We start from the raw sequence: 25,990 nt of genomic DNA on the forward strand, positions 1-25,990 counted from the left end.
TCGCGGGGGCGGGGCTGCGCCGGCCGCTTCCCAGCCTGGCTGAAAGGGCTCGCGCAGCCGGCCCTGTCGGCCCTTAAAGCGGTCAGTGGGCGGCCTGGCCCCAGCTCCCCTCCCGAGCCGCGCAAAGGGAGCTGCTCCTGGCTCTCGTCCGCCCCCCAGGTTTGCTTTCCTTCCCTTCCCGAAGGTGGGCCCCGAGGTCCACTGCCGCGGAGGCTGCGGCCGCCGGGAAGCCCAGAGCCGAGTGTCCGGAGACTAACCGGAAGTGCGGTCCCAGGCGGAGGGGCGGTGCCGGCGGCTGCCGGGGTAAGCGCGGCCCGCGGGGCCTGGGAGGGGCGCGGCCGCGGGGCCCGGGGGGAGTGGGAGGGGGGCGGCGGGACCAGAAAGCAGCCCCCGCCGCCTCGCCGGCCCCCGGCCTCCGCAGGGCAAGAGCAGCCTCTGCTACTCGCCGCCGAGCGGGGTCTGTGACCCCCAGCCACCCGCCGGCGGACCGAAAGACGGTCAATGAAAAGTTGAAAGAAGAGAAGCTCGGTACGGTCGCTCCTGGAGATAATAGTAAATATTAATTACCAGGCACTTTTCTAAGCGATCTGTATCTCTTCCTACGGGGGGGGGGGGGGAACCGAAGGACCTTGAACGAAGTCCACCCCCTCCCCCAGCATCTTAAAGGTAGAGATTAGTTATATTGCACTCAAATGTGCAGAAGAACAGAACCATCTGGTGTTCAACCACCTTATAACTATTCTTGGAAAGCTACATTGTATATAAAATGGTACCGTATACACTTGTCAACTACGTCTTGGCGTGTAGAGTGGTTAGAAGAATGGGTCCTTGACCTTAGAAGTTGAGGTAATGCAAACAAAAGATAATTAGCAGAAAGAAAAATTTAAACAAACAAGTGAAACAGGACTCAGGGCTTTCTTAAGTCAAAGTTAGTCATTGTCCAGAAGGATTCTTGGTGTTTTGTCTAGAGCTGGTTGGGAAGGACCTGATGGCCGCCAGCAGCAGGTGCCTCTTGGAGGAGAAACAAAATGTAAGCAAATGTGGGAAGAGGTAAGATGTGGTTGAAGGATGCTGACCAGACTGGGGAGTAAATGGGAGCAATATTTAGATGGCCAGCTCCAGAAAAAATACAAATTTCACCAAAAAACTATACATTTCTGCATTATTGATTTTTCCTCCAGGAGAGGGCAGAATTGCGTGCCGTGAATACTTATGGACCAGAGACCTTTTGAAGCCAGAAGGAACACTGTCTCGAGTCTTTGTTGTTACGGTAAGTGGCATACCAGGTTGCGTGTTTCTAGATAAATGTGGATTTGGGAGGGGGAAGGAGAGGTGGGACTGAGGGCCTGCCTAGGATTGGGAGAAGATAACATGAAAAAGGGATTGATACTCTCTTAGCTCCTGAAATAGCAAAGTGATAAAACTGGATCCTATTCTACTAACTTGAATGTATTTTCTACTTCTTTCCAACATGGATACTCGCAACAGGCTTGTAGTAATTGCTTCTTGGTTGATTTGCGGCCCAGAACAGGCAGTATGCTCAGTGCTTGGGCAGACTCCGTAGTTAAAAGATCGAAATTTAAATCGTGGCTCTTCTGCTTACTAGCTGTGAGTTCTTGGGTAATTATTTAACTGCCCTAAGCATCAGGTTTTCTATCTGTTGGGTGCAAATATTGGTATTAATACCTGTTTTATAGAGTTCTTGGGAAGATTAAATGAGACAGTCCGTGCCATCAATTAAAAATAAATGAAGGGGGGGAGTCGACGGGGGGCTCAGTCAGTTGAGCGTCCGACTCTTGATTTTGGCTCAGGTCATGATCTCACAGTTCTGTGAGTTTGAGCCCTGAGTCTGGCTCTGCTTGGGATTCTCTCTCTCTCCCTCTTTCTGCCCCCTCCCGTATCTCTCTCAAAATAAATAAATAAGCTTTAAAAAAGTAAAAGAAAGGGGGTAATCCCTAGCCTCAGGCCTGATACAGTTGGCATTACCTGTTTTTTAGATTAATATTCTGTCACCTTTGTCTGTTTGTCCCATGCATCCTTAACCTTGCACTTTGAAGTTCTAAACTCAGTTCTCTGCCTGGACTTTTATTGCCTGCCTGCTTACTCTGCGCACTGTGACTCTACCGATGGAAGAGAGAACCAGTGTCTTGCTAGGGTGAGATAAGAGAAACCTCTTGGAAGAGGGTACCCTGAAGCTAAGACTTGCAGGATATGTTTGAGTTTGCCAAGTGGACCAGCCAGGGCTGCTAGCCTAGCCAGTTGCATTGCCGTGGGGGTTCTGAGAATTATGACGGCCCTTTTTTTTGTCGTGCCGTTTGGTCATAGGTTTCATTCAACGGCGTATCCTAGATCCTGGGGATATTGCAGGGGACAATAGACTAAGGCCTAACCCTAATGGAAGTTATATTCTAGTAGGAGGGAGAAACAAATGAACAGGTATAAAATATATTCCACATCGTTGGATGGGAAGTGCTATTAGAGAAATGGAACAGGATAAGAGGACCCCGCTATCTTACATAAAGTAGTCCAGGGGGTGCCTCCTTTTGAGGAATTAACGTTCAGAGACTGGAATCAAATAAGGAAGCAAGCTACTTGGGGGGAGAGCATTCTAGGCAGAAGGAACAAGTGCCAGGCTCGCGAGGCTGACGGTAGGCAGGGGTGCCACAGGACGTAGAACAGCGAAAACCAGGCTTTATTCTGAGTGTGCTACGAAACCGTTGAAACATCTTGGAGCTCAGGAAGTTTGGACAACCAGACTGTATTTTGTCTTCTAGGTGCTGACATCCAAAAGACTGAGATGCGAATAAGAAAATGATTTCCTTATGTTTTAAGTTTTTTCTTCTTGGTGCCCCCCGTTTTATTGGCTACTTAGGGCAGATAGGCTACCCTGGCCTGATAAGTCGGGAATACTCTGATTTCACTTACCAGGCTATGACCAGACTCAGAATTCTCTGTTTCCACTCTGCTCCCCTTTTGACCTTAGCAGTCATACTGCAGTAATACACATTTTATTTTATCTTTTTAATGTTTGTTTATTTTTGAGAGAGAGAGAGAGAGACAGAGAACGAGCAGGGGAGGGGCAGAGAGAGAGAGGGAGACACAGAATCAGAAGCAGGCTCCAGGCTCTGAGCTGTCGAGCCTGATACGGGGCTCAAACTCTTGAACCGTGAGATCACAACCTGAGCTGAAGTTGGACGCTTAACCGACTGAGGTACAGGCGCCCCACACAGCTTAAAAGACAGAACGTTCGGGGCGCCTGGGTGGCGCAGTCGGTTAAGCGTCCGACTTCAGCCAGGTCACGATCTCGCGGTCCGTGAGTTCGAGCCCCGCGTCAGGCTCTGGGCTGATGGCTCGGAGCCTGGAGCCTGTTTCCGATTCTGTGTCTCCCTCTCTCTCTGCCCCTCCCCCGTTCATGCTCTGTCTCTCTCTGTCCCAAAAATAAATAAAAAACATTAAAAAAAAAAATACAGAACGTTCAGGGGCACCTGAGTTATTGTTTATGATTTAGCTAATTAAGTTTAAATGGGCTTTGAACAAGGCTTTGCACAAGAGACAGACACGGAGGATAGACTCGATAAATATTCGGGTTTTCATGTGTGTGAAGATGGAATGAAGAAAATAATAGAGCCTGTCATTCATCGAGCATCCCTTGATTCTCAGGCATGGAGCTGGGTCCTTAGTGGCAGCGTCTCAGTTGTCATGGCAGCTGCTTACGACAGGCCATGGTACCTTACATATTTTATCACAGGGGAAATGGAAGCAGAAGGAAGGTAAGTACTTTCCTTACCCAGGTTCCTGTGTCTACAGGGGAGCCCAGTGGGAATTTGAACCAAAACCTGATTCCAGAACTTGAACATTCAATGTTAGCACAATATATCAACTCACTGCTACCGTGTTCTTTAAAAAACAAACTGAAATATCTGTTAATTTGGAAATAATTTCAGACTGACACAAAAGTTGCAAAATCGTACAGAGTAGTCCTGTACCCTTTGCCCAGCAGTCCTAAATGTTACCGTTGTACTGTGTTTGCGTTACGATTCTGTGTGTGTCTGTATTCACCTACATATGCATACATGTGCGTTTTTTTCCTGCACTTTTTGAGAGTAGGTTATAGCCATAATGATTCTTGTCAAACTATGAGAGAATGAAGCCCTGAAGTCTTACGACATGCTAAGCCCTAAAGTCTTAAGAGAATTAAGCCCTAAAGTCCTAAGGTATGTAATGAATTAACTGCTTTCTTGTGCACGTACAATGCTACTAGCTACATGCCATTCTTGGGAGAATTGAAAAAAACAGTTACTCAAATCATTTTCTGTGGAGCTTCATTCTTTTCTCGAACCCCAGCTGAGAGAGCCTGTCCTAAATACTCAATAGTTCCTGTCTTAAAAACAAGGCTGTTCTCTTACCATTACAGCTATCAAAGTCAAGATATTAACTCATGTAATATTATCTTATTCAAATTTACCCCATTGTTCCACTAATGGCCTTTTCAAGAAAAGGGAAAGACCCGGTTCTTACAAAGATCAATCCACCACCCCCCCCCCCCATTTCATTTAATTGTCATGTGTTCTTGTTTGTGGCACACATATCCTCAGACTTTGTCTTTCATGACCTTGACTTTTTTAAGAGTTTAGGCCACGTATTTAGTAGGATTTCCTTCAGTTTGGGTTTGTCCGATGTTTCCTCGTGATCAGATTCAGGTTATACGTTGTTGACAAGGTGGCCCAGGGGTGTGTTCTGTACTGCACGTTCTAGTAGGAGGCAAGTTATATACCATGTTACTGATGACAGTGACTTTGATCACTGGGTTTAAGTCGTGGCTCTCCTTGTCTCTGTAATTATTAAATATCTAGTAGGGAGATATTTTCAGATTGTGTCAATATCCTGATCTCACTCACAAACTTTATACCCACTAGATTTTTACCTGAAATAATTCATATTCTTCTTTTGATTGGACATCGTGACTTTTATTTTTTTTTTTCAACGTTGTTTTTTTTTTTTTTTTTTAATTTATTTTTGGGACAGAGAGAGACAGAGCATGAACGGGGGAGGGGCAGAGAGAGAGGGAGACACAGAATAAGAAACAGGCTCCAGGCTCCGAGCCATCAGCCCAGATCCTGACGCGGGGCTCGAACTCACGGACTGCGAGATCATGACCTGGCTGAAGTCGGACGCTTAACCGACTGCGCCACCCAGGCGCCCCATGGACATCGTGACTTTTAAAATTACATCTTTTCTTCTACGTTTAATTGTTGGCTTTTTAGTATAAGAAAAACTCCCTTCTCTATTTGCTTTTTTTTTTTTTTTTTTAATATATACGTATAGATTCATGGATTCTTACTGTGTTACTAACTTATTGCTTGTTTTGATGTTCTGTTTGTTCCGGATTTGGGTAATAGCAGCCCCCTCGGCCTGGCTCCTGGGTCCTTTTCCCATCTTGTCACTACTTTCTGAGCACTTGCTTATTTTCTGGCACATGGTGCTCCGGGCTCATCTTGTACTTTCTAAAGCCCGGAATCAACATTTCTCCCAGGAGTCCTGATCGCTTTCAGGGGAGAATGGTGTTTAGAAACAAGACCTGGGTGCTTGGTGTGTTCCTTACCACTAAGATTTCATGCTTTCTGTGACCTTTCAGCAGACATTATTAGAAAGATAAAATAAATGTGCACTTTGACACATACGTGCATTTCTGTGTTCTGTATATACTTAAAAACTTGATCTCTGGGGCGCCTGGGTGGCTCGGTTGAGCATCTGACTTCAGCTCAGGCCATGATCCCACAGTTCATGAGTTCGAGCCCCACACTGAGCTCTCTGCAGTCGACACAGAGCCTACTTTGGATCCTCAGTCCCCCCCATCCTGCCCCTCTCCCATTCATGTGCTCCCTTGCTCTCTCAAAATAAATAAATAAACTTAAAAAATGTTTTAAAAAATTTGACCTCCTGGTACTTCTAATTCCAGGTAAACACTAGAGTTCTCTTTTCTATATTTGTAACTCCCTTCTCTGACGATAAGGAATCTGTGTGCCATTTTGCCAGTAGTATATTTACTTATTTGTTCAGTCCTAGGGTATACAGTAGGTAGTATATCTTCACCACCACAGGGGGAAATAGCCCTGCTAATTAGAGTGCAGTAATTGTTTATAGTTCTTTTTTTATCTTCAACTTGGGTTTATATTCTTAGTATCGTATTAAAGTAGGATTTGAGTGTGTCGCCTTCTGGGGATTCTTCATTTGAAACACTGACTCATTTGTTTCACTTGTATTACATTGTAACATTTTGCTCAGGCATCTTGCCTGTTTACTTACTGAGCATGTGGAATGTAACAGTTGTGAAAGTAAAAACGTGAGGGTGACAAACAACGTAGGTTCACGGAAGCGTGACTCTCCCTCCGTCACCTGTTGACACCAGCTCCGTTTTCCTGTGCTCTTACTGCGGGTTCGCCCCCCACGGGATAGTAGCCACGCGCATTAGTGTCTTCTTTCACCTTTTCCAAAGCTGTCTGTGGCCAGATGAATAGATACATGTGTAAGTTTTTTTCTACTTCGTTCTTACACAAAATGGAGTGGATGTTTTTCTTGTTTTTTTTTTTTTTTTTCATTTTTGAGAGTGGGGGGAGGGGCAGAGAGAGGAAGAGAGAGAAGCCCAAGCAGGCTCTGTACTGTCAGCAATGAGCCCGGTGCGGGGCTCACACCCACAGATAGTGAGACCGTGACCCGAGCCGACACCAAGAGCCGGACCCTTAACGACTGAGCCACCCACGCACCCCACAAAATGTGGCGTGTGTTTCTCGACTGTTGTTTTTTGAAATTTATGGTATATCCTGAAAATCATTTCGTGTCAATTCACGAAGGTTTTCTTCCTCGTTACAGGTGCGTAGTACTCCGTTATACCAGGTTTGTTCGACCACTTTGCTTCTCATGGGCGTTGAAGTGGTTTAAATATTTTCAAACCGCAAACCTTGGCTACGGTGCGCAACTTCGTGCTTGTATATGTTTAAATTGTTGGAGATGTATCTTCAGAGCCGATTTCTAGAGATGGGACCGCTGAGTCAGATATAAATGCAGATCTAGTTTTAGGAGCGCTGCCAAACTCCCGGCCAGAGCCTCGTGTCAGTTGGCCTTCCCTCTAGCAACACAAGCGTGTCTGTTGCCCCCAGTTTTGACGACAAAACGCGCTGTCCTACTTTTCAGTGGATGCCGGCCTGATTGGTGAGAAACAATATTTCACATACCTTTTTTAATTATTTCATTTTTTTAAATAGACATTTTTGAGAGTACTCGTAGGTTCACAGCAAAATTGAGTGGAGAGGGCAAGCAGCTGCCTTACGTCCTCTACCCGCCCCCCCCCCCCCCAGCCTCCCCAGCTGTCAACCTGTGGGACCAGAGTGCTACATCTGTTACAGAGGAGCCTACATTGAGATGCCATTATCACCCAAAGGCCTTGATTTACTTGAGGGTTCGTTCTTTGTGTTGTACATTCCGTGGCTTTGACAAATGTGTAATGGCATCTGTCACCATTTATGGTGTCACAGGAGAGTTTCACTGCCCTGAAAGCCCTCTGTGCTCCGCTTACTCATCCTTCTCCCCGACCCCTGAAACCACTGCTCTCTTTCACCAATGCCATAGTTTTGTTTATTCTAGAATATCGTGTACTTGGAATTGTACAGTTTGTGGCCTTTTCAGGCTGGTTTCTTTCACTTAGCAATATGCGCATAAGGTTTCCCCAGGGCTTTCCCTGGGGAACATTCCTATTTCAGCTCTAAGCAATGTTCCGTTGTCTGGATGTGGCACCGTTTGGTCATCCTTTCATTGACTGAAGGGCATCTTTGGTGCTGCCGAGTTTTGGCAATTGTGCACAGAGCTGCTGTAAACATCCTTGTGCAGGTGTTTGTGTGCACATCACATTTTCAGCCCCTTTGGGTAAATACCAAGAAGCACAGTTGCTGGATTATGTAAGAGTGTGTTTAGTTTTTGTGTGTGTGTGTTTTTAATGTTGATTGATTTTTGAGAGAGACAGTGTGAGTGGGGGAGGGGCAGAGAGAGAGGGAGACACACACAATGTGAAGAGGCTCCAGGCTCTGAGCCGTCAGCATAGAGCCCACCGCGGGGCTTGAACCCACCAACTGTGAGATCATGACCTGAGCTGAAGTTGGACACTTAACCGACCGAGCACCCAGGCACCCCAAGAGTGTGTTTAGTTTTGTGAAAAACCACCAAACTGCCTTCCAGAGTGGCTGTACCATTTTGCGTTCCCACCAGCGATGGACGGGAGTTCCTGTTGGTCCACGTCCTTGTCAGCATCTGTTGTCAGTGTACTGGATTTGGGTCATTGTAATTTTTAGTGGTATCTCGTTTTAACGTTCAGTTCCCCAATGACGTACGATGTGGAGCATCTTTTCATATGCTAATTTGTCATCTGTACATCTTCTCTGGTGGGCTGTCTGTTCAGATCTTTTGCCCTTTTTTTAATCAGGTGGTTCCTTGTTGGGTTTTAAGAATATAGAAATGCATTGTATATTTTGGGTAACAGTCCTTTATCAGATGTCTTTTGCAAATATTTTCTCCCAGTCTGTGGCTTCTCCCAGTCTGTGGCTTTAGACTGTGTCTTTTACAAAACAGAAGTTTTTAACCTTAATGAAATCCAGATTGTTATTTCTTTCATAGGTCATTCCTTCGGTATTTTATCTAAAAAAATTGTCTTTATTTCCCCCGTGTTATCGTCTAGGAGTTTTATAGTTTTGTGTTTTACATTTAAGTCCATGGCCTATTTTGAGTTTATTTTTGTGAAAAGCGTAAAGTCTATTTCATATTCTTGCAGGGGACGTCCAGTTGTTCTTGCCACATTTGTTGAAAGATATCTTTCTGTATTGCATCGCCTTTGCTGTTTTGTCGAAAGATCAGACTACATCTATATGAGTCCATTTCTAGACTCTCTTCCACTGATCTATTTGTTCTTTTACCAATACTACATGGGTTACTGGAGCATTGTAGCAAGTCTTGAAGTTGAGTAGTGTCAGTCCCTCAGTTTTGTTCTCTTTCAATAGTTTGTTGACTTCTCTGGGTCTTTTGCTCTCTGTAAACTTTAGGGGCAGTTTGTTGATAGCAACAGAATAACCTGCAGGGATTTTGATTGGAATTGAGTTCAACCTGTAGATCAAGTTAGGAAGAATTGGCGTCCTGACAGCATAGATGTCAGCATATCCATGAACATGGGATTTCTGTTCATTTATTTAGTTCTTTTGTATTTCTCTCATCAGAGTTTTATGTTTTCTTCATACATACAGAAGTTAGATTAATACATAAGTTAGATTAATACTTAAGTATATCATTTTGCATAGATGCTAATGATGTTGCGTTTTTAACTTCAGATTCATTGCTGGTGTGGAAGAAGGTGATTGCCTTTTGTATATTATCTTTGTATCCTGCATGCTTGCTATAATCGCTTAATTAATTCCAGGTTTTTTGTTGATACTTTTGTATCTTCTACACTGACAATCATGTGATCTGGAAGCAAAGATAGTTTATTTTTTCCCATTCTGTATAATTTTTATTTTCTCTTCTTGTCTTACTGTATTATCTAAGACTTTCAGTATGATGTTGAAAAGGAGTAGTAAGAAGGGACATCCTTACCTTTTTCCTTGTCTTAACTGGAAAGATTCAAGCTTCTCACCATTAAGTATAATATTAGCTATAGTTTTCTTGTATTCTTTATTAAGTTTAGAAAGCTCCTGTCTATTCCTAGGTATTTCATGTACTTTTAATTTAAATTTCTGTAAATATAAGTGAGATTTAACATCTTTTTATGTGTTTGAGAAACATTTTTCTATCTTTTTTGTGTATTTTTTTGCCTATCAGGTTTTTAGTGGTTTTTTTCCCTCAATTTTTAAGAGACCTTTATCTAATAGATACAAATATTCGTTTGTCTCAAATATATGTTACAAACATTTTCTTTCAGTTTGTCATTGACTTTTGACTTTGTTCTTTCCTTTTTACATGCAAAATGCTTTTATTTTAGTCAAATGGCCAATCTTGTGTCATAGGCTGAAAACCTTTCTATACACTGAGGTTATCTGTATGTTTCAGTACCTGTGTGGTTTCAACGTGTTAAATTCAGATCCCTGATCAGTTTGGAATTGATTTTGGTATGTGATGTGGGTATAGATCAAATTGTATCAGTTTTCATGTGACTATCCTGATGTTCTGACATCGTTTATTAAAAGTTCAGCGCCTAGGAGGCTCAGTCGATTAAGTGTCTGACTCTTGATTTTGGCTCAGGTCATGATCTCACAGTTCATGAGCTCAAGCCCTGCATCGGGCTCTGTGCTGAGAGTGCAGACCCTGCTTGGGATTCTCTCTCTCCCTCTCTGTCTCTCCCCCACTCATGTGCTCTCTTAAATAAATAAATAAATAAATAAATAAATAAATAAGCTTTTCCCTGGTAATTTGAGACATAACCTTTATTGTATACTAAATTTCTACGTATGGTGATATCTGTTTCTGGATTTTCTATTCTATTCCACTTATCTTTTTATGTATTCCTGTACCAGAATATTAACATTAGAAGCTTTATACTATATTTTAATGTCTCATAGAGTTAGTCACCCCCCAGTCTTTCTTTTCATTGTTTCCTGGCGATTCTTGCATGTTGGTTTTCCCAAGTGAATTTGAGTAATAACGGTAGCTCAGGCATTCCTGATACGTCTGTGAAGCGTCAGAAAGTATGTATTTTAGGTTTTGGGGGCCATATGGTCTCTGCTCAACTATTTAACTCTGCCTGTGTGAAAGAAGCCATGGGCAATATGTTAATGAGTAAGTGTTACTTGTTTCAGTAAAACTTTATGGAAACAGGCTGCAGGCCAGAATTGACCTGTGGGCCATAGTTTGCTCACATTTGGTCTGGTTCCATGAAGAAGCCTATTATTTTTTGTTGAAATTGCATTAATTCACACATCTTTTTACGAGGAACCAACGTCTTCATTATATTGAGTCATTCTATCCAAGAACAAAAGACACCTTTCCGTTTGTTCAGGTCTACTTTTAGGTCCTTCAGTAGTGTTTGAGAGTCTTCCTCTTCTCTATTTTACAAAATTATTTATTTTTGCGTATTTCATATTTTCTGTTATCGTACAAGGAATATTCTCTATCATTGTATGCTCTAGTCGGTTGTGCACAGAAAAGGGCTGTTTGTTTCTGTGGGTGAGTTTTATATCCTGCTGCCTTACTGAATTCTTTTGAGTCAGTTTTAATGTTGATTCTAGAGTTTTCTAGTTATACTCTCATACATCTCCAAACAGATATAATTTTACCTCTTTTCAGTTATTAAACCTCTAATTGACTTTTCGTTTCTAATTGTGTTGGCTAGTACTTCCAGCTCAGAGTTTATTAACAGTGGAGATAGTGGTCATTCTTGACTTGCTCCTGATCTCATTGGAAATGACTAGTTTTTCTCACTTAGGTACTGGCTGTAAGACTAAGGAGTGTATATTTTATCATTTAAAAGGGAGTATTCGTATAAAAAATAAAAGGAAGTATTCATTAATTCCTACTTTCTTGAGTATTTTCATCAGGTATGGATGTTGATTTCTGTTGTGAGTTCCTTCAGTATCTATGGAGATAATTATGATTTTCCCCCATAGATCTGTTAATATGCAGTATTATGTTAATGGATTTCCTAATATTGAACAAATCTTGCATTCCTTGAATAACTCCCACTTTTGTCATGATATATTACTTTCCTTAATGTGATGTTGGATTTTTGTTAGTACTTTCCACTTTAATACTGGGCTACAAAACATTTTTGTACTCTTTGTCAGGTTAATTGTCAATGTTAAACTATTTTCACAAAAAAATTAGAAGTTTTGTTCATTTTTAAGCGCTCTGGAAGATATTTATGAAACATTAGGTTTATTTGGTCTTTGTAAGTTTGTTAGAATACTCTTCTGAAATAATCTAGGTGCAGGAGTGCCTGGGTGGCTCAGTCGGTTGAGTGTCCAACTTTGGCTCAGGTCATGATCTCACAGTTCGTGAGTAAAAAAAAAATTTTTTTTGAATGATCTAGGTCTAGTGCTTTTTTCTGGGGTAATTCCTTAACATCTTTGTTTATTCTGTGCATATTAGTGTTCTAAAACTTTCTGTCTCTGAAGGGGGTGATTTTGGTGAATTGTATTTCACGAGGAAACAGTCTGTTTCATAGACTATCACATTTATTTGTGAAGAAGTCTGCAGAGTGATACGCTATGTGTATGTGGGGGTGGGGTTTGTTTGTTTTAGCTATTATTTATTCCTTACTTTGTAAGCGTGTACTTTCTCCCTTTTTTCCTCACTAAGTTAGCTCGTAGTTTATCAGTTGTTTACGTTTTTTCCAAAGTAGGATTTTGATTTATGATTAGGTTGTTTTTCTCTTCAATTTCCTGATTTCCGTCTTTAATTTTATTTTCTTCTTAATTTCTTTTGATTTACCTTTTTTTTTAGCTTTTTGAGCTGAGAATTTAGTTTGTTCATGTAATTCTTTTTATCGATGTAAAAATATTTAGGGGCGCCTGGGTGGCTCAGTCGGTTAAGTGTCCGACTTCGGCTCAGGTCACGATCTTGCGGTCCGTGAGTTCGAGCCCCGCGTCAGGCTCTGGGCTGATGGCTCAGAGCCTGGAGCCTGTTTCCAATTCTGTGTCTCCCTCTCTCTCTGCCCCTCCCCTGTTCATGCTCTGTCTCTCTCTGTCTCAAAAATAAATAAACGTTAAAAAAAAATATTTAAAACTATGAATATTCCTTGGTCACTGCTTTACATTTATTCCATAGATTATAATCTGTAATATTGTTAATTGTCACTATTTAGAAATTTTGTTTTGTCTCCCCATTTGCTGAAGAGTTTTTTTATTAGTTTATTTTTCCCCATTTAGGAGGGGCTTTTTTAATTTGATGTTTCAATAAATTTTTAGTTTGATGTCACTTTATGGAACTTACTGATGCTCTCTTTGTGACCTACTATATGACAGAATTCTGTGACTGATTCATGTGTGCTTGAGAAGAAAGTTTACTTCCTGTTATTAGGAGATAACTATCCTTAGCTATCCCTAAGATTTACTTACTAATTCGATCAAGTTTTCCGCATCATAACTTATTTTTGTTCTACTTTGTATGTCCATTTACTGACCGTGGAATGTTAAGTTTTCTTATTAATAATGTGTGTATCTCTATTTCTTGTTATGTATTGTAGTTTTTGCTTGATGAGGTTGACTGCTGTGTGATTTGGTGCAAAACCATAACTGTTACAAGTCAAGCTATAGTATATGGCTTTCGACATTAAAAGGTGCCCTTTATCATGTTTCATGTTTTTTGGCCAAATTCTCTTCCTGATATCTTAAAAAAAAAAAACAAAAAAAAAACCCTACTTTTATTGTTTCTATTTGCCCCGTATCCTTTTTTCTGTCCCTGTGTTTTCAGCCTTTTCAAATCTTTGTTTTAGGTGTCTCTTGCGTTTAGCATGTAGTTGGGTCTTGCTTCTTGAGCCACAGTAAAAATTTTTTAATGGGTGAGTGAGTCGGTTAAGCGTCCAATTCGGCTCAGGTCATGATTTCACACCTCGTGGGTTTGAGCCCCGCATCAGGCTCTATACTGACAGCTCAGGGCCTGGAGCCTGCTTCGAATTCTGTGTCTCCTACTCCTATTAAGGTAATAAATGTATTTATTTTAAATATTACAATATTTAATATTTTATTAAATAAAAATAATAAATTAAAAAAAAATTTTAATGGGTGAGTAAAACTCCTCATTTATCGATATGATTGATGTGTTTGGTCTCAGCGTGATCATATTATTTATACTTGTTTTTTCAACTACTTGTTGCTTTTCATTAAAAAAAAAATCTAGAATGTTTCGTTTTTGTTATAATGGCTACCTTGGAACATAGATCTTTGTAATGCCTTGGTACCATTTTCTTTTTCTTTTTTCTTTTCGTAGTTTTTTTTTTTTTTTTTTAAGTTTTATTTATTTATTTTTGACACAGAGAGAGAGTGGGAAGGAAGGAGAAAGAGGAAGAAAGAGAATCTCAAGCTGATAGGACAGAGCCTGATGTGGGGCTCAAACTTACACACCATGAGATCATGACCTGAGCAGAATCCAAGAGTCGGACGCTTAACTGACTGAGTCCCCCGGGCACCCCCTTGGTACCATTTTCTTATTTAGCCTTTAATTATCTGGTTTTTCAGGTTTTGGTAGTATACCTTAACTCTCACCTGCCATTAATACAATAACCAGTGAGGTTATATTAGTTTTTTGTTTCTTTTCCTAGTTTTTAGTTGAATCACGTCTATTTTACTAGAATGTGAAATATTTAATAAGACTGCTAATTCAGCAACACTTTACCACTTTTGTCATTGTGGTAAAGCTTTGTGGCATTGTTTTTCTTTTTTTGTTTTTTCTTTAATGTTTGTTTATTTTGAGAGAGATCGAGTACATGCTCCCAAGCAGGGGAGGGGCAGAGAGAGGGAGAGAGAGAATCCCAAGCAGGCTCCGAGCTGTCCGTGCAGAGCCCGACGCAGGGCTCAGTCCCACAAGCCATGAGATCATGACCTGAGCTGGAATCCAGTAGGATATTTAAGCTAAGACTGAGCCACCCAAGGGCCCCTAGATGGTATTTTTATTTTCCTTTTTTCTAAAAAACTTTTTCCATCATCTTGAAGGACCTTACATTCCTCTCTGCTCCTTTTCTCCTTCACGGTGCAGCCCAGAAGGTTCCTGTCCTTTCCTTTTTACTTTCCTGAAGGATCGCCACCCTGGGACTGCCTCTAAGTGTGTGCAGGCTGAGTCCCTTCCTTCTGTCCTGCTCTGATCAGAGCTTGAAGAAAACATTTTCTACTTGGAGTGAGTTGTGTCTGTCATAGACTGGTTCCAGCACCCCGGCGGCCCGAAGCCTGTGTCTTCAGCCGGCCCTGCTCCCCTCGCCCTGCTGCCCTGGCCCTGCTCCCCTCGCCCTGTCCCTGCTCCCCTCGGCCCTGCCTCCCCTGGCCCTGCTTCTCTTGGGCCTGCTCCCCTCATCCTGGCTCTGCTCCCCTCAGCCCTGCTCCCCTCGCCCTGGCCCTGCTCCCCTCAGCCCTGCTCCCCTCACCCTGGCCCTGCTCCACTCGGTGGCTTGCCGCTGAGAGCCCACCCGAGCCATTTGGCGAAGGGGTGTGTTTGTTCGGTGCATTTGTTCTTGTCCTTACAGAGCTAGAGGCATGCCGGGGTGGTGTGGGTGTGCGTGTGGGTGTCTGCAGCACCGATACCCCCTCTCTAACTCTCTTTTCTTCCCGTGTTCTGTGTAGTCCTTCCAGAAGTATTCTGTTCTTTTTCCATCTTTAATCCATTTTCTGCCCCTCGACCGAAGTTAGCATGAAGCCCTTGTCATGGAAGCACATAGGTTTTTCTGACAAATCTAGTTGAACTATGACCTACGGCTTCCCTGACCTCTCGTTTCGGCCTGCGTGGAGTTCAGGCCGGGGGGCTGCTAAAGGGAACAACAGCAACAACAACAACAACAACAACAACAACATCAACATCAACAGAAATTGGGTTGTGCTTGAAGTTCCCGTCTTTCCTGACCTGCGTGCCGTTTCCTTTCCAGAGTCCTCGGGTAGCTGGCCTGTGCTTCCTGTCCAGGTTTCACGAAGATTCCAAGGGGGGCCGAGGATGGCCTCTGTTTACCCTGTCTTAACCTGGAGCCAGAGCCAGGAAATAGGTCGTCTGCGTGGTGGCAGCTCTGGACGAGTGTCACGCGGAGCCTCTGCCCGGCCCGTGTGTTGTCTGGGTCTGAGCACTTCCGCTCTGGCTTCTGATCCCTGGTGGCAGCAGGACCCTCGAGGGACCTGAAGCCTCAGTAGCCCGGAAATGGCAGGTCCAGCCTGCTGAGGGAAGGAGTCGGGGACCGGCCTGGGCACTCTAACTCTCGTGCCCGTCAAGTGCCCGTCATCGGCCGCCTCCTGAGTTGCGTGCGGCTGAAACAGAAGGTGGCTGGGGCCGGTGTAGACTCTCGATGCCCCAGAGCCTGAGGCCTGCCCACAGCACCGAGTAAAGTTGGGCCTTGTTGCTGTGCAGGTTGTCCCCACGGCTGTGGATGGGGCGGCCTGCGTTCCTGCGGCCAGGGTGTCACCTTTGCGTGTGTCTCTCCTGAGATTTGGCCTTGGGGGCCCTTCCCCTCCGTGTCAGAACCCCGAGGAGGACGTAGATTATGCAGATGGTTTTCAGATTCTTGTCCCCTTTCTGGAGAGCCACACGGGATGGGTTAGGACAATTCATCTCTCAGGACTCAGTGTAAAGGCTTGTGGGAGAACACCCTTAAGTTTTCTTAAGGAAACTTTACCCATTTTCGGAGTCGTCGAGTGAAACGCTCTAGGGCCAAGTCCACTCGCTTGTGACTGTCCCTGTCATACCCTCATGTCTTACAGAAGGCCGGCTGCCGAGAGAGAGCGGATTCGCGGGGCCAGGAAGCCAGGCGCTCTCCCAGCTAGCTCCCAGGTAAGCCGCCGTGTCTAGGCCTCAGCAGCGTGCGTCCTGTCTCCGGGACTGAGCCCGGGCACAGTGGCACTCGGCTCCCTTCCTTTCCCGCAGGGACACAACAGTTGGGGGGGGGGGGCGGGGAGTGGTGCACGCGCCGGAGGTGCGTGGTAAAGACCTACCGTGTGCACGGGAGAAAGCGCACACACGCCACCCAGACGTCCTTGTCGTGCCTCAGCCAGAGGCCTCAACGACCCGAGCACATCACGTATCAGAAGATGGCAGGCGCAGGCGCGGTGGAGAACAGCGACAAAGAGGGGCTGGGAAGCCGGGAGCACGTGGGCAGCTCCCTGTTTTAAACGCGGGGGTCGGGAGAGGCCTCCTGGGAAAGACATTTGAAGAAACAGAGGAATTGAGAGGGCGCCGGGCACACCCCTGGAGGAAGAGAGCTAGGGGCCACACCGGGAGGGGCAGAGGCCCTGGGGAGCATGGGTGAGGACAGCCCGGAGGCCACGTGGCCAGGTGGGGACGTGCGACGGGGACGTGCGGGGAGCGGGCCGGTGAGAGAGCAGGTGGGGGAGGCCACGGGGTCAGCAGAGCCGCAGGCTGTTCTTCGGGGGCACAGAGGACTTGCCCTGTTGTCTGGGCTTCTTTTCTGTTCGTATCTTTTTAGAGAGAGTGTGAGAGGGGAGGGGCAGACAGGGAGAGAGAGTCCCAAGCAGGCTCCGCCGGGCTTGATCTTAAGACGCTGGGATCAGGACCCCGAGTCATGACCTGAGCAGAAACCAAGAGTCCGAGGCTTAACCGACCAAGCCCCCCAGGCACCCCCACATTCTGTTGTTTTAACACGAGTTCCGCTGGCTGCGGAGTGGAGAGTCTGAGTGTAGGAGGTGGTGACGGGAGGGTGGCCTGAGTTCTGGGGCTACCGTGACGAAGTGCCACAGACTGAGTGGTGTCAAGAGCAAATTTATTTTCTCCCGGTTCTGGAGGCTGACGGTCCAAGATCAAAGCGTCGGGCTTGGTGTCTTCCGAGACTTCTCCTTGGCTCGCGGCCGGCGAGAGAGGCAGTTGGGTTCTCGTTCTGAGAAGGGAGCTGGCGAGTCTGCTGATGGCTCCGTTGTGGGGTGTGAGGGAGAAGGTCACAGGAGGACTCCAAGGCTTTGGCCGAAGACCTGAAAGAACAGGAACGGAGATGGGGTGGACGGAGGCGGAGGAGGCCGGGTCTGTGCGCCACCGCCCCGCCGGTGCCGAACTTGTCTTTGACCGGTCAGTAAGGCAGGAGCAGACACGAGGCGTTTCGTTGCAAACCCTAGCGAATAAGAAGCGTCCTTTGTGACACTTCAGGCTTTGGGGCTCGACGACGGCAGCCCCAGGCTACTTGGTGCTTCGTGCGCTGTGTGTTGTTGGTAGTAGTTTCTGGATCACTCTTTCCGAAGAGGCCCCTGGTCCCTCAGTGACCGCGGTAAGTGTCCCGCTGCAGACACCCACTTAGCGCTCCGAGACACGCGCGCGGGAGTCAACGAGGTGACCTCTGGTGCTCGGCGCGCTGGTAAATAATAGGAGTATTCATTCTCTCGTGAGGACAGAAATGGGCTCACTTTGAAGATATTTTACTGGGTGGCAGAGGTCCATTTGATGGATCAGGTTGGTGACCTTGTTCCCTAGGGTACCCATCATCAAATGATCTGGGAGTGTAAGGAATTCTTAACGCTACCGCGAGAGTCATCTGGAACTTGTAGTTTGGACCCCCAAAAATGTCACGTCTGGAACGGCTTTGACGATCACGGTGACGTGATAGATTTTTTGAAATCGGAGGTGTATACTTAACCGTATTTAGCATAAGCGTGCTGTCTCTTGTTCAAGCTCACCTCCTTCCCCTGCTCCGAGCCGTTGACTTCACTGCTCTGGTAGCCGTGCGTCACGTTTCTCTCTCATTCTGTCCTTCTGCCGTGGTTTCAGCATTACATTTCTTGTGGACCCGTGTCTGCACTCGAGACACCGCACTCACTACTCCCACCCCATTCCGTTTTCTCTCATCCCCTAAACCTAAACATTAGAACTTTTTTGAGCTGACATTCGAAGCCGTGGTATTTCTTATGTTTATGAATAACTTTTTTTTTTTTTCTATCACAACAGCCGTCTCCGTGCCCTGCACATGGAGAGCTTACCGAATTGTTGCAGGGAAATTAGAAAACTGATTAGCAGACTGATGACGCAGAAAGCCTTCTACCTTCTAGATCCTTTTGACTCCTTGTTTTGTCTGAATTCAGGTGGCCACTGCTGCTGCCGCTTCTGGAGCTGTTGTGTTTTGGGTTCTGGTCCGTTACGCTTACTAGCGTGCTATACTCAACCCTCCTGCTGTTTTCATGTCACCTGAGTGTGCGGGTGCCCAGTCCTACGCGTCACAGCTGAGGAACCATGGACTCTGTCCCCAGAAGAGTGTACATACACCAAACAACCTTTGCATCAACGTTTTCGTAGGTTACTTTAGGTGTCTGTGGATGCAAAATAACTTCTGTTCTAGCTTTGAGCACCTATTATGCGCTATGAGGAGCTGTTCGGCCTCTTGATTATTCGGTTGAAGCGAGGGGAAGGGGAAGAACCCTGGTTTTGAGATCACCCAGGTTCATAACAGAAATAATCCTGACTGGTCTTGTCCTCAGATGTGTCACTGACCGGTTTCGTATTAGAAAAGAGGAAAACTAACTGGGACGCCTGGGTGGCTCAGTCGGTTGAGCGTCCACCTTCGGCTCAGGTCATGATCTCACAGTCCATGAGTTCGAGCCCCGCGTCAGGCTCTGTGCTGACAGCTCGGAGCCTGGAGCCCGCTTCGGATTCTGTGTCTCCCTCTCTCTCTGCCCCTCCCCTGCTCGAGCTCTGTCTCTTTGTCCCAAAAATAAAGAAAAACATTTAAAAAATTTTTTTTCTTTAAAAAAAGAAAAGAGGAAAACTAACTGATTTCAACCCTTGTGAAAACTAGAGCACTTATGGACTCTGCTGGAGAATTTCTGTCTTTTTTGCAGTGATTTTTAACTTTGAACATTGTTTTCTTAGTCACAGGAAGATAGATAATATTTCTTCTTTGTCTCACAGGGTTGAAAATACCAAGTAAGGAATTAGTGTATAGGATGCTGGAAACTTGTAGTGACGAACTGCTCATGACTGAAAGGCCTAGAACAGATGTATCTTTCAAGTTCTTACCAAGCAAACAGCTATGAAGAAAATGATGGGTCAAGAAGACCAGTGGAAAACTCCCTAGGAGAGAGCCATAGAAAATGTGCGCTTCGGAAGAGAGATATAATCAGAGAACTCAGAAAAGGAAAATATATCATGGATGCCCTCAGAAGGGTAAAAAGATTTTTATTCATGTGCATGAGATTACGCAAATAGATGCTCAGCTATACCAGTGCCTTGAACGTGAGCAAAACTTGTGTGAACGCTTAGCTCTTATTATGTGCGAGAGATCCCACACTGGGGAGAAACCTTACAGATGTGATATGTGTGAGAAAACCTTCGTCCAAAGCTCAGAGCTGCTTTCACACCAGAGGGTCCACAATTACGAGAAACCTTATAAATGCAGCAAATGCGAGAAGAGCTTCTGGCATCACTTAGCCCTCTCGGGACACCAGAGGACACACGCAGGTAAAAAATTCTATACCTGTGACATCTGTGGCAAGAATTTCGGCCAGAGCTCCGACCTGCTTGTCCACCAGCGAAGCCATACAGGCGAGAAGCCGTATCTGTGTAGCGAGTGTGACAAATGCTTCAGTCGAAGCACGAACCTCATAAGGCACCGAAGAACTCACACGGGCGAGAAGCCGTTTAAGTGTCTGGAGTGTGAAAAGGCTTTTAGTGGGAAGTCAGACCTCATCAGCCACCAGAGAACTCATACTGGCGAAAGGCCCTATAAATGCAACAAGTGTGAGAAAAGTTACCGACACCGTTCAGCCTTCATTGTTCATAAAAGAGTTCACACTGGGGAGAAGCCCTACAAGTGTGGCGCCTGTGACAAGTGCTTTGGCCAGAAATCAGACCTTATTGTACATCAGAGAGTCCATACGGGCGAGAAGCCGTATAAGTGCTTGGAGTGCATGAGAAGCTTTACGCGGAGCGCTAACCTGATCAGGCATCAGGCAACTCACACTCACACTTTCAAATGCCTCGAATATGAGAAAAGCTTCAGCTGTGGCTCAGACCTTATTGTGCATCAGAGAATTCACATGGACGAGAAACCGCCCCAGTGGTCTACATGTGAGGGTGGCTTCCTCCTAGGCATGGACTTCGTGGCCCAGCAGAAAATGCGAACTCAGACCGAAGAGCTGCGTTATAAGTACAGCGTGTGCGATAAAAGCTTCCACCAGAGCCCAGCCCTTCTGCAACATCAGACAATCCACATCGGTGAAAAACCGTATATCTGTAATATGGGTGACAAGGGTCTTGAGCTCAGCCCTCCCCATGCATCCGAAGCCTCACAGATGTCTTGATCAGACAGGGAGTTCTAATCCCATAGAAGGTGTATGTACGTGTCCAAGAACTCATAAGATAAAGGACTCTAGGCGAATCTCAGACTTTCCTCGGAGCTCAGACTTCCGTGGGGACCAGAGACTGCAACTGTGGGAAGTTGAGAAATGGTTTGCCCAGAGAGCTACCCTAGCAGGACACTTTTATCAGTCACTCGAGTGAGAAACCTTACAAATGCCCTGAGTTTTGGAAAACCCGTAGTCCAGGCTCAAAGCTGATCACCCACGAGGGGATTCGTACAGGTGGGAGACCTTGCAAATGCAGTGAGTGTGAGAGAACTTTCTAGCGGTGCCCGCCCCCCCTCATCCCACGAGAATTCACACCAGAGGACTTTCTAAATGCCCTCCGTGTCAACAGAGCTTCAGACAGTACGCACATCACATCGGATGTCGGAAAGCCCACGGTGGGGAGAAACCCCAGCGAGTGTGTAAAAAGCTTCTAACAGAACTGTGACTTTTTTTTACTCTTCAGAGAAGCCATACTGGTGAAAGTGTGTCTATTTGTCTTGACTGTGGCAAATCCATTCATCGGGAGAGCCTCCTTGGGTTTGCACCAAAGAAACCCAATCTGAGGAAGGACCTTACAGAGTCTCTGAATGAGAAAAACTTCTGTCAGTGATCCGCTCTTGTGGTATCCCGGGGCACTCACACAAGTGAAAAAGCCCCTGGAGTCTGAAAAAAGCCTTGTCAGAAACTCTCCTACCTTATCGGGTCCCAAAGAACTTACTCTGCGGAGAACTTTTTGCCAGTGAGAGATCTAAGTGTGTGGACTGTGTACATATAATAGGTATGAAGAGAACTGTTCTCATAGTTGGCCCGTATGGTAGAGGTGACTTTTAATGGAGTCAGTATGTAAACAGTGTTTAGATCCCCAGGAGCTCGTTCTGGGAGGAGTGAGGGCAGGTCGCGGTGGGCCTCATGGGTAACTCAGGTAAAGATGCTTTTCTTTTATCGGAACCACTTAATGGTTACTTTCGCTTTTTACAATTTGGAAATCCAATAAAGGAAAGGACCGTAACCTTGTGATAGAAGGCGTGACATGTGTTACTGTTGGGGGAAAGGATTGTATTGACTTTGCCTCTGTCCCTTTTTTATTCTTGACCAGAATGGGGACTAGCGTGTTGATGGTAGCCTGGGAACCATTTGCTAGTAGTGAAAAGAACTGAACGGCCAGGGAGGAGTGACCCTAGATCGAAACTGTCCCCCCAGGTTCTTCCTGCGGAGGGCCAACCTCATAAAGAGGCAGAATAGTCAGCTTTTGTATTTTAGTGTGAGTTAAGGCATCCCCTCAAAAGTTTCCTTTCCCTGAAATACCTTTGAGATGATCGCTGGTTTTCGAAACCTCAGCTTTAGAGATTGATTTCTTTCCAACTCAGAAGTGCAAATTTCGGCAGAACCGTCATGACGTTGCTAGCGTGCACGTTGTTGGGACCTTATCACGTCTCTTTCAGTGATGAGACCCGCTCTTCAGATCCTCGCAGGCTGATTAAGGGAAACCAAAAGAAAGGTTTAAGCCTGAGTAGGCACAGAAAAGAACACATAATGATGCATTATTAATGGAGGAGCTAAACTTCTTGATTCTGATTATCCCGACTCCAAAGCTGGTGTTCTTTTCACTCTGTTACCCTGTTGATAGCAAATCAAGCCCCATAATGGTACGCTTTTCGTTTATTTCAGTTCTGCCAAGAAAAGAGAATACTTTTTATTCCCAGGGAAAGGATTGCAGTCACCACAACGCAAGGTATCTGTTTGGCTTGGAATGTAGGATTCTAAATGCTAGAAGGGAAAAGTAGTTGGCAAATTCATCAGAGGTTTAAGGATGAGCACGTGTCTGCAATTTACCAGGATAATTATGATGATCTTTAACATTCTCTAGAAATACTATAATTAATCCAGGGATTATTAATGGACAATTCTGAGGGGTTTTTTCCTTCTCTCAGATTAAAAGACATTTACTGTAAATCCTTAAGATTCCTCCAGTATTTGGGACTATAGACTGGTGAGTCAGTATGTTGTTGCTAGTCTGGGTTCTCTGGTTTATTTTAACAAATCCCCGAACTCCAGAGAGTGTTGGCATTCGGACTCACGGGTGGCCAGTGGCTACCTTGTGTGTGGCTCTAAGCTTTGATCCTAATGACTGGTGGATGATCTTGATAATCTAAGGGTCAGTGGATAGAGCATATAGTGATAATAAGGAATCTGATTCTAGGGGATTTTTTGTTTGTGTTTTCGTTTTTGCTTTTTTGTTTTTTTGTGTTTGAAAACAATTGCTGGAAGTTTATTCGATCTGACGTGTTTTAGTAATTTTCATACACAGCTCTTACACCATGAAAAGTGGCCCAGTGTGAGAAAACACGCAAGATGTATTTGTTTCTCTTCGGTGCAAATCATGCCCGTCACTAGTATATGTTTGACAGTTGTAATACTTAAAATAGTATTGGGCGCATGGCCTGGTGGTGATGACAGTCCGTGTGGCTACTTGTTAGTCATTAGAACTTGGAGAAGGGGACAGAGTTTGTATCGTCGCCAGGGCAGTGACTCGCCCCTTCTTTCAACTAATCTTACCGGTAATTGTCTCTCGTCTTTAAGTAAATTAAGGATGGACCATCCCTCAAAAGGAGAACATTAGGGGTATGAGACAGGTCTGAGGGTGAGGGCTTTTAACTGGGGGGGAAAAGGTGTTGGTGTTGTTCATAGAGCATAACCTGAGGTTGGAGAGGACCACTTGGGAGCCTGTAACCAAAACTAGAAGGTAACTTCTGGGATGGATGGAGGTTCTCTTGAGACAGTGCCAACCTAAGTCTACCTCAGGTAAGTAGTTAGAGTACCTTTCAAGATTTCAGACCAAACGAGACACTTGTATTCAGTCAATGTATTCCTATGCTTTAATGTTTTTGTTTTCCCTTAATTCTTAAATAAACTTTTATTCTGAAAACCTCTATTTTTGTCTCTACTAAGAAAAGGCATTTCCCCTACACTTGTGTTAGAATAAAGCCGATATGGAGGAATCCTTCCACAGTGGACACAGATCAGATCATTGCAATGCCCACGTGAGTATCTCAGAATGTTGCCAGCTCTACCTTAATTAAATACACAGAACAAAGGACTAAAGTTGACATTCACATGGCCCTTCGGCCTGGTAGAGGCGATCAGGGCCATTAGAACAGCTCTAGAGTTCCAGGAGTTTTTGAGGCGAGAGCGGAGAAGTGAACAGAAACCTGGAGGGAATATTGTCTCTGCTCTGCTGGGGATATTGGATCCTTCTGGAGCCTCTGCCGGGCGTTACCTAACTAACACAGGCGAGAGTCACCGCTGAAACTGACCATATTTGGGGCTAAAATTCAGTGACAGCAAAACATCTGTTTATGTGAGTAACCTGCAACCTCGAAATCAAGACAAATTTTGAATTTGAAGTTTGAATTTAGAATCCACCCGGGCCGCAGTTCTACCTCTCCCCTTGGCGGGGTGGTGTCGGCGGGCTGGCACCGAGTTTCCCCCCGTTGTCACGTGTGCCTCCGTTTGTATCTGTTTGCTCCCCTAATGGAATAGGCTTCAGGGTTTTAAGTGGCTTTTTCATTGTGAGGAAAGAAGAGGGAGGTATGACAGCCAGCGGACAAAAAGGGGAAGGGAAAATGGCCCAGCTTCGGCTTGTTTTCCTTCTGGCTTGCGGGTAGGGAGGTGTGCCCCAACGAGGCCTGCAGCCCTCCTGCTGCTCTGTCCCCGGCCCGACATTCAGGTGGGCAGTGCTGAGACGAGCCTGGGGAAGCAGCCATTTCCCTTGCGAGTGACGGGGACAGAAGTGCTGTCTCGGGAAGTGGAAGAACGAAGGTGCGTCCCAGCGCCCACAGAGGCCTTCAGTGTTTGTCGAAAATAGTTCTTTCTCCTTGAGGGAAAAAACAAAGCTTGTCACGCGGTAGAAGCTTGCTCGTTTCATGCCCCAGGCGACAGCTTTGGCCTCGCCTTCCAGTTGGACTCTAGAAGCGGTGGGGCAAGCTGAAAGCGGTTGGCCCTTGCCGAGGCCGTCCTTCCGTCCTTCTGTCCGGCAGGGGAACCTTGACACGGAGGGGCTGCACCTGCTAAGGTCAAGTAACTGGCGGTTAAGGTCTAGGGAGGAAAGGAGAGGACCCGTGGGGTAGCTCCTGTTTATTATGTTCCGTGCCCATTTTGAGAAATCTCCGCAGCCCTCGCGTACCTTAACTCCTGGCTCAGAAGGTTGCCTTAACATATCTGAAAACGAGGAGGAGCCTTCGTATGAAATCCTAAGTGGACCTTCCTGGTTGAATCCAGCCCCTGTTCTAAACGGGGAGCCCCGACGTGCGGGCGGAGGACGTTGGAGCTGCTCGTGGTCGGTTCGGGGGCGGCAAGGCCTTAGGGTTCGCCAGTGGGCGGTACGAACCCTGTGTTTCTGGCCGAGCGGGGGACTGACGGAGTTTGGAACAGTCGCCGCTGGCCTCCTCTGCCCTCCTCGGCGCCCCCATCGGATCATCTGCACGGAAAAACAAAATCTGGCAGTCAGGGCCCTCCTGACCGCTTCAGCACAAATCTTTTTATCTGTCCCGCCTTTCTTCTCCCAGAGGAATAAATGTGCTGACTCCTTTAACCTGCCCAGCCCATGCTGCCACCGCCTCTGGAACCTACTTCATTTGTCTTTTCTGTAGGTTTTTAAAATTCATTTCCTTCATGGAGATTTTCCCTCATGTGTTCAAATATGTGCAGATGCCCTTTTGTACCCGGTTTAAAAAAGAAGAAAAGGTTTGGGTTGCCTTTAATCGGCTGGTGTTTTTTTTTTCTTTCTTCTTCCCCTTCCAAAATTTACCAGCTTAAAGTCTATACTGCTTCCATTTCCAAGTGTTCATTTCCTATCATGCTACAATCTGCCTTCTCTCAATTTTCTACTTAGCTGCTTTCCCAAAGATCGCTGACCTTTCAGCCGAAGTGCAAGCTGTGCTCTCCAGTACTGCAATTCATCTGCCTGCCTCTTTTCTCGTCTCTAGCAACGCGGG

At 45.5% G+C, this 25,990-nt stretch overlaps 1 protein-coding gene across 9 annotated transcripts; it reads left to right on the forward strand.

Moving 5' to 3' along the window:
• Nucleotides 1–23,928, forward strand: ZNF322 (zinc finger protein 322). Of its 9 annotated transcripts, none has more exons than XM_058735999.1 (6): nucleotides 1–303; nucleotides 969–1,050; nucleotides 1,182–1,270; nucleotides 6,871–7,209; nucleotides 16,419–16,488; nucleotides 19,561–23,928. In XM_058735999.1, the coding sequence occupies exon 6, from the start codon at nucleotides 19,743–19,745 to the stop codon at nucleotides 20,949–20,951; it is 1,209 nt and encodes a 402-aa protein (XP_058591982.1). In that variant the 5' UTR covers nucleotides 1–303; nucleotides 969–1,050; nucleotides 1,182–1,270; nucleotides 6,871–7,209; nucleotides 16,419–16,488; nucleotides 19,561–19,742; the 3' UTR covers nucleotides 20,952–23,928. The 9 variants fall into 9 exon arrangements, 8 of the variants coding, with proteins under 8 accessions (XP_058591982.1, XP_058591981.1, XP_058591977.1 ...); XM_058735998.1 differs by having other exon boundaries at nucleotides 969–1,030; XM_058735994.1 differs by lacking the exon at nucleotides 6,871–7,209.
• The last annotated feature ends 2,062 nt before the right edge of the window (nucleotides 23,929–25,990 follow it).

This window comes from Neofelis nebulosa, chromosome 6 (assembly GCF_028018385.1).
Source record: "Neofelis nebulosa isolate mNeoNeb1 chromosome 6, mNeoNeb1.pri, whole genome shotgun sequence".
In the NCBI taxonomy this organism is placed as follows: domain Eukaryota; kingdom Metazoa; phylum Chordata; class Mammalia; order Carnivora; family Felidae; genus Neofelis; species Neofelis nebulosa.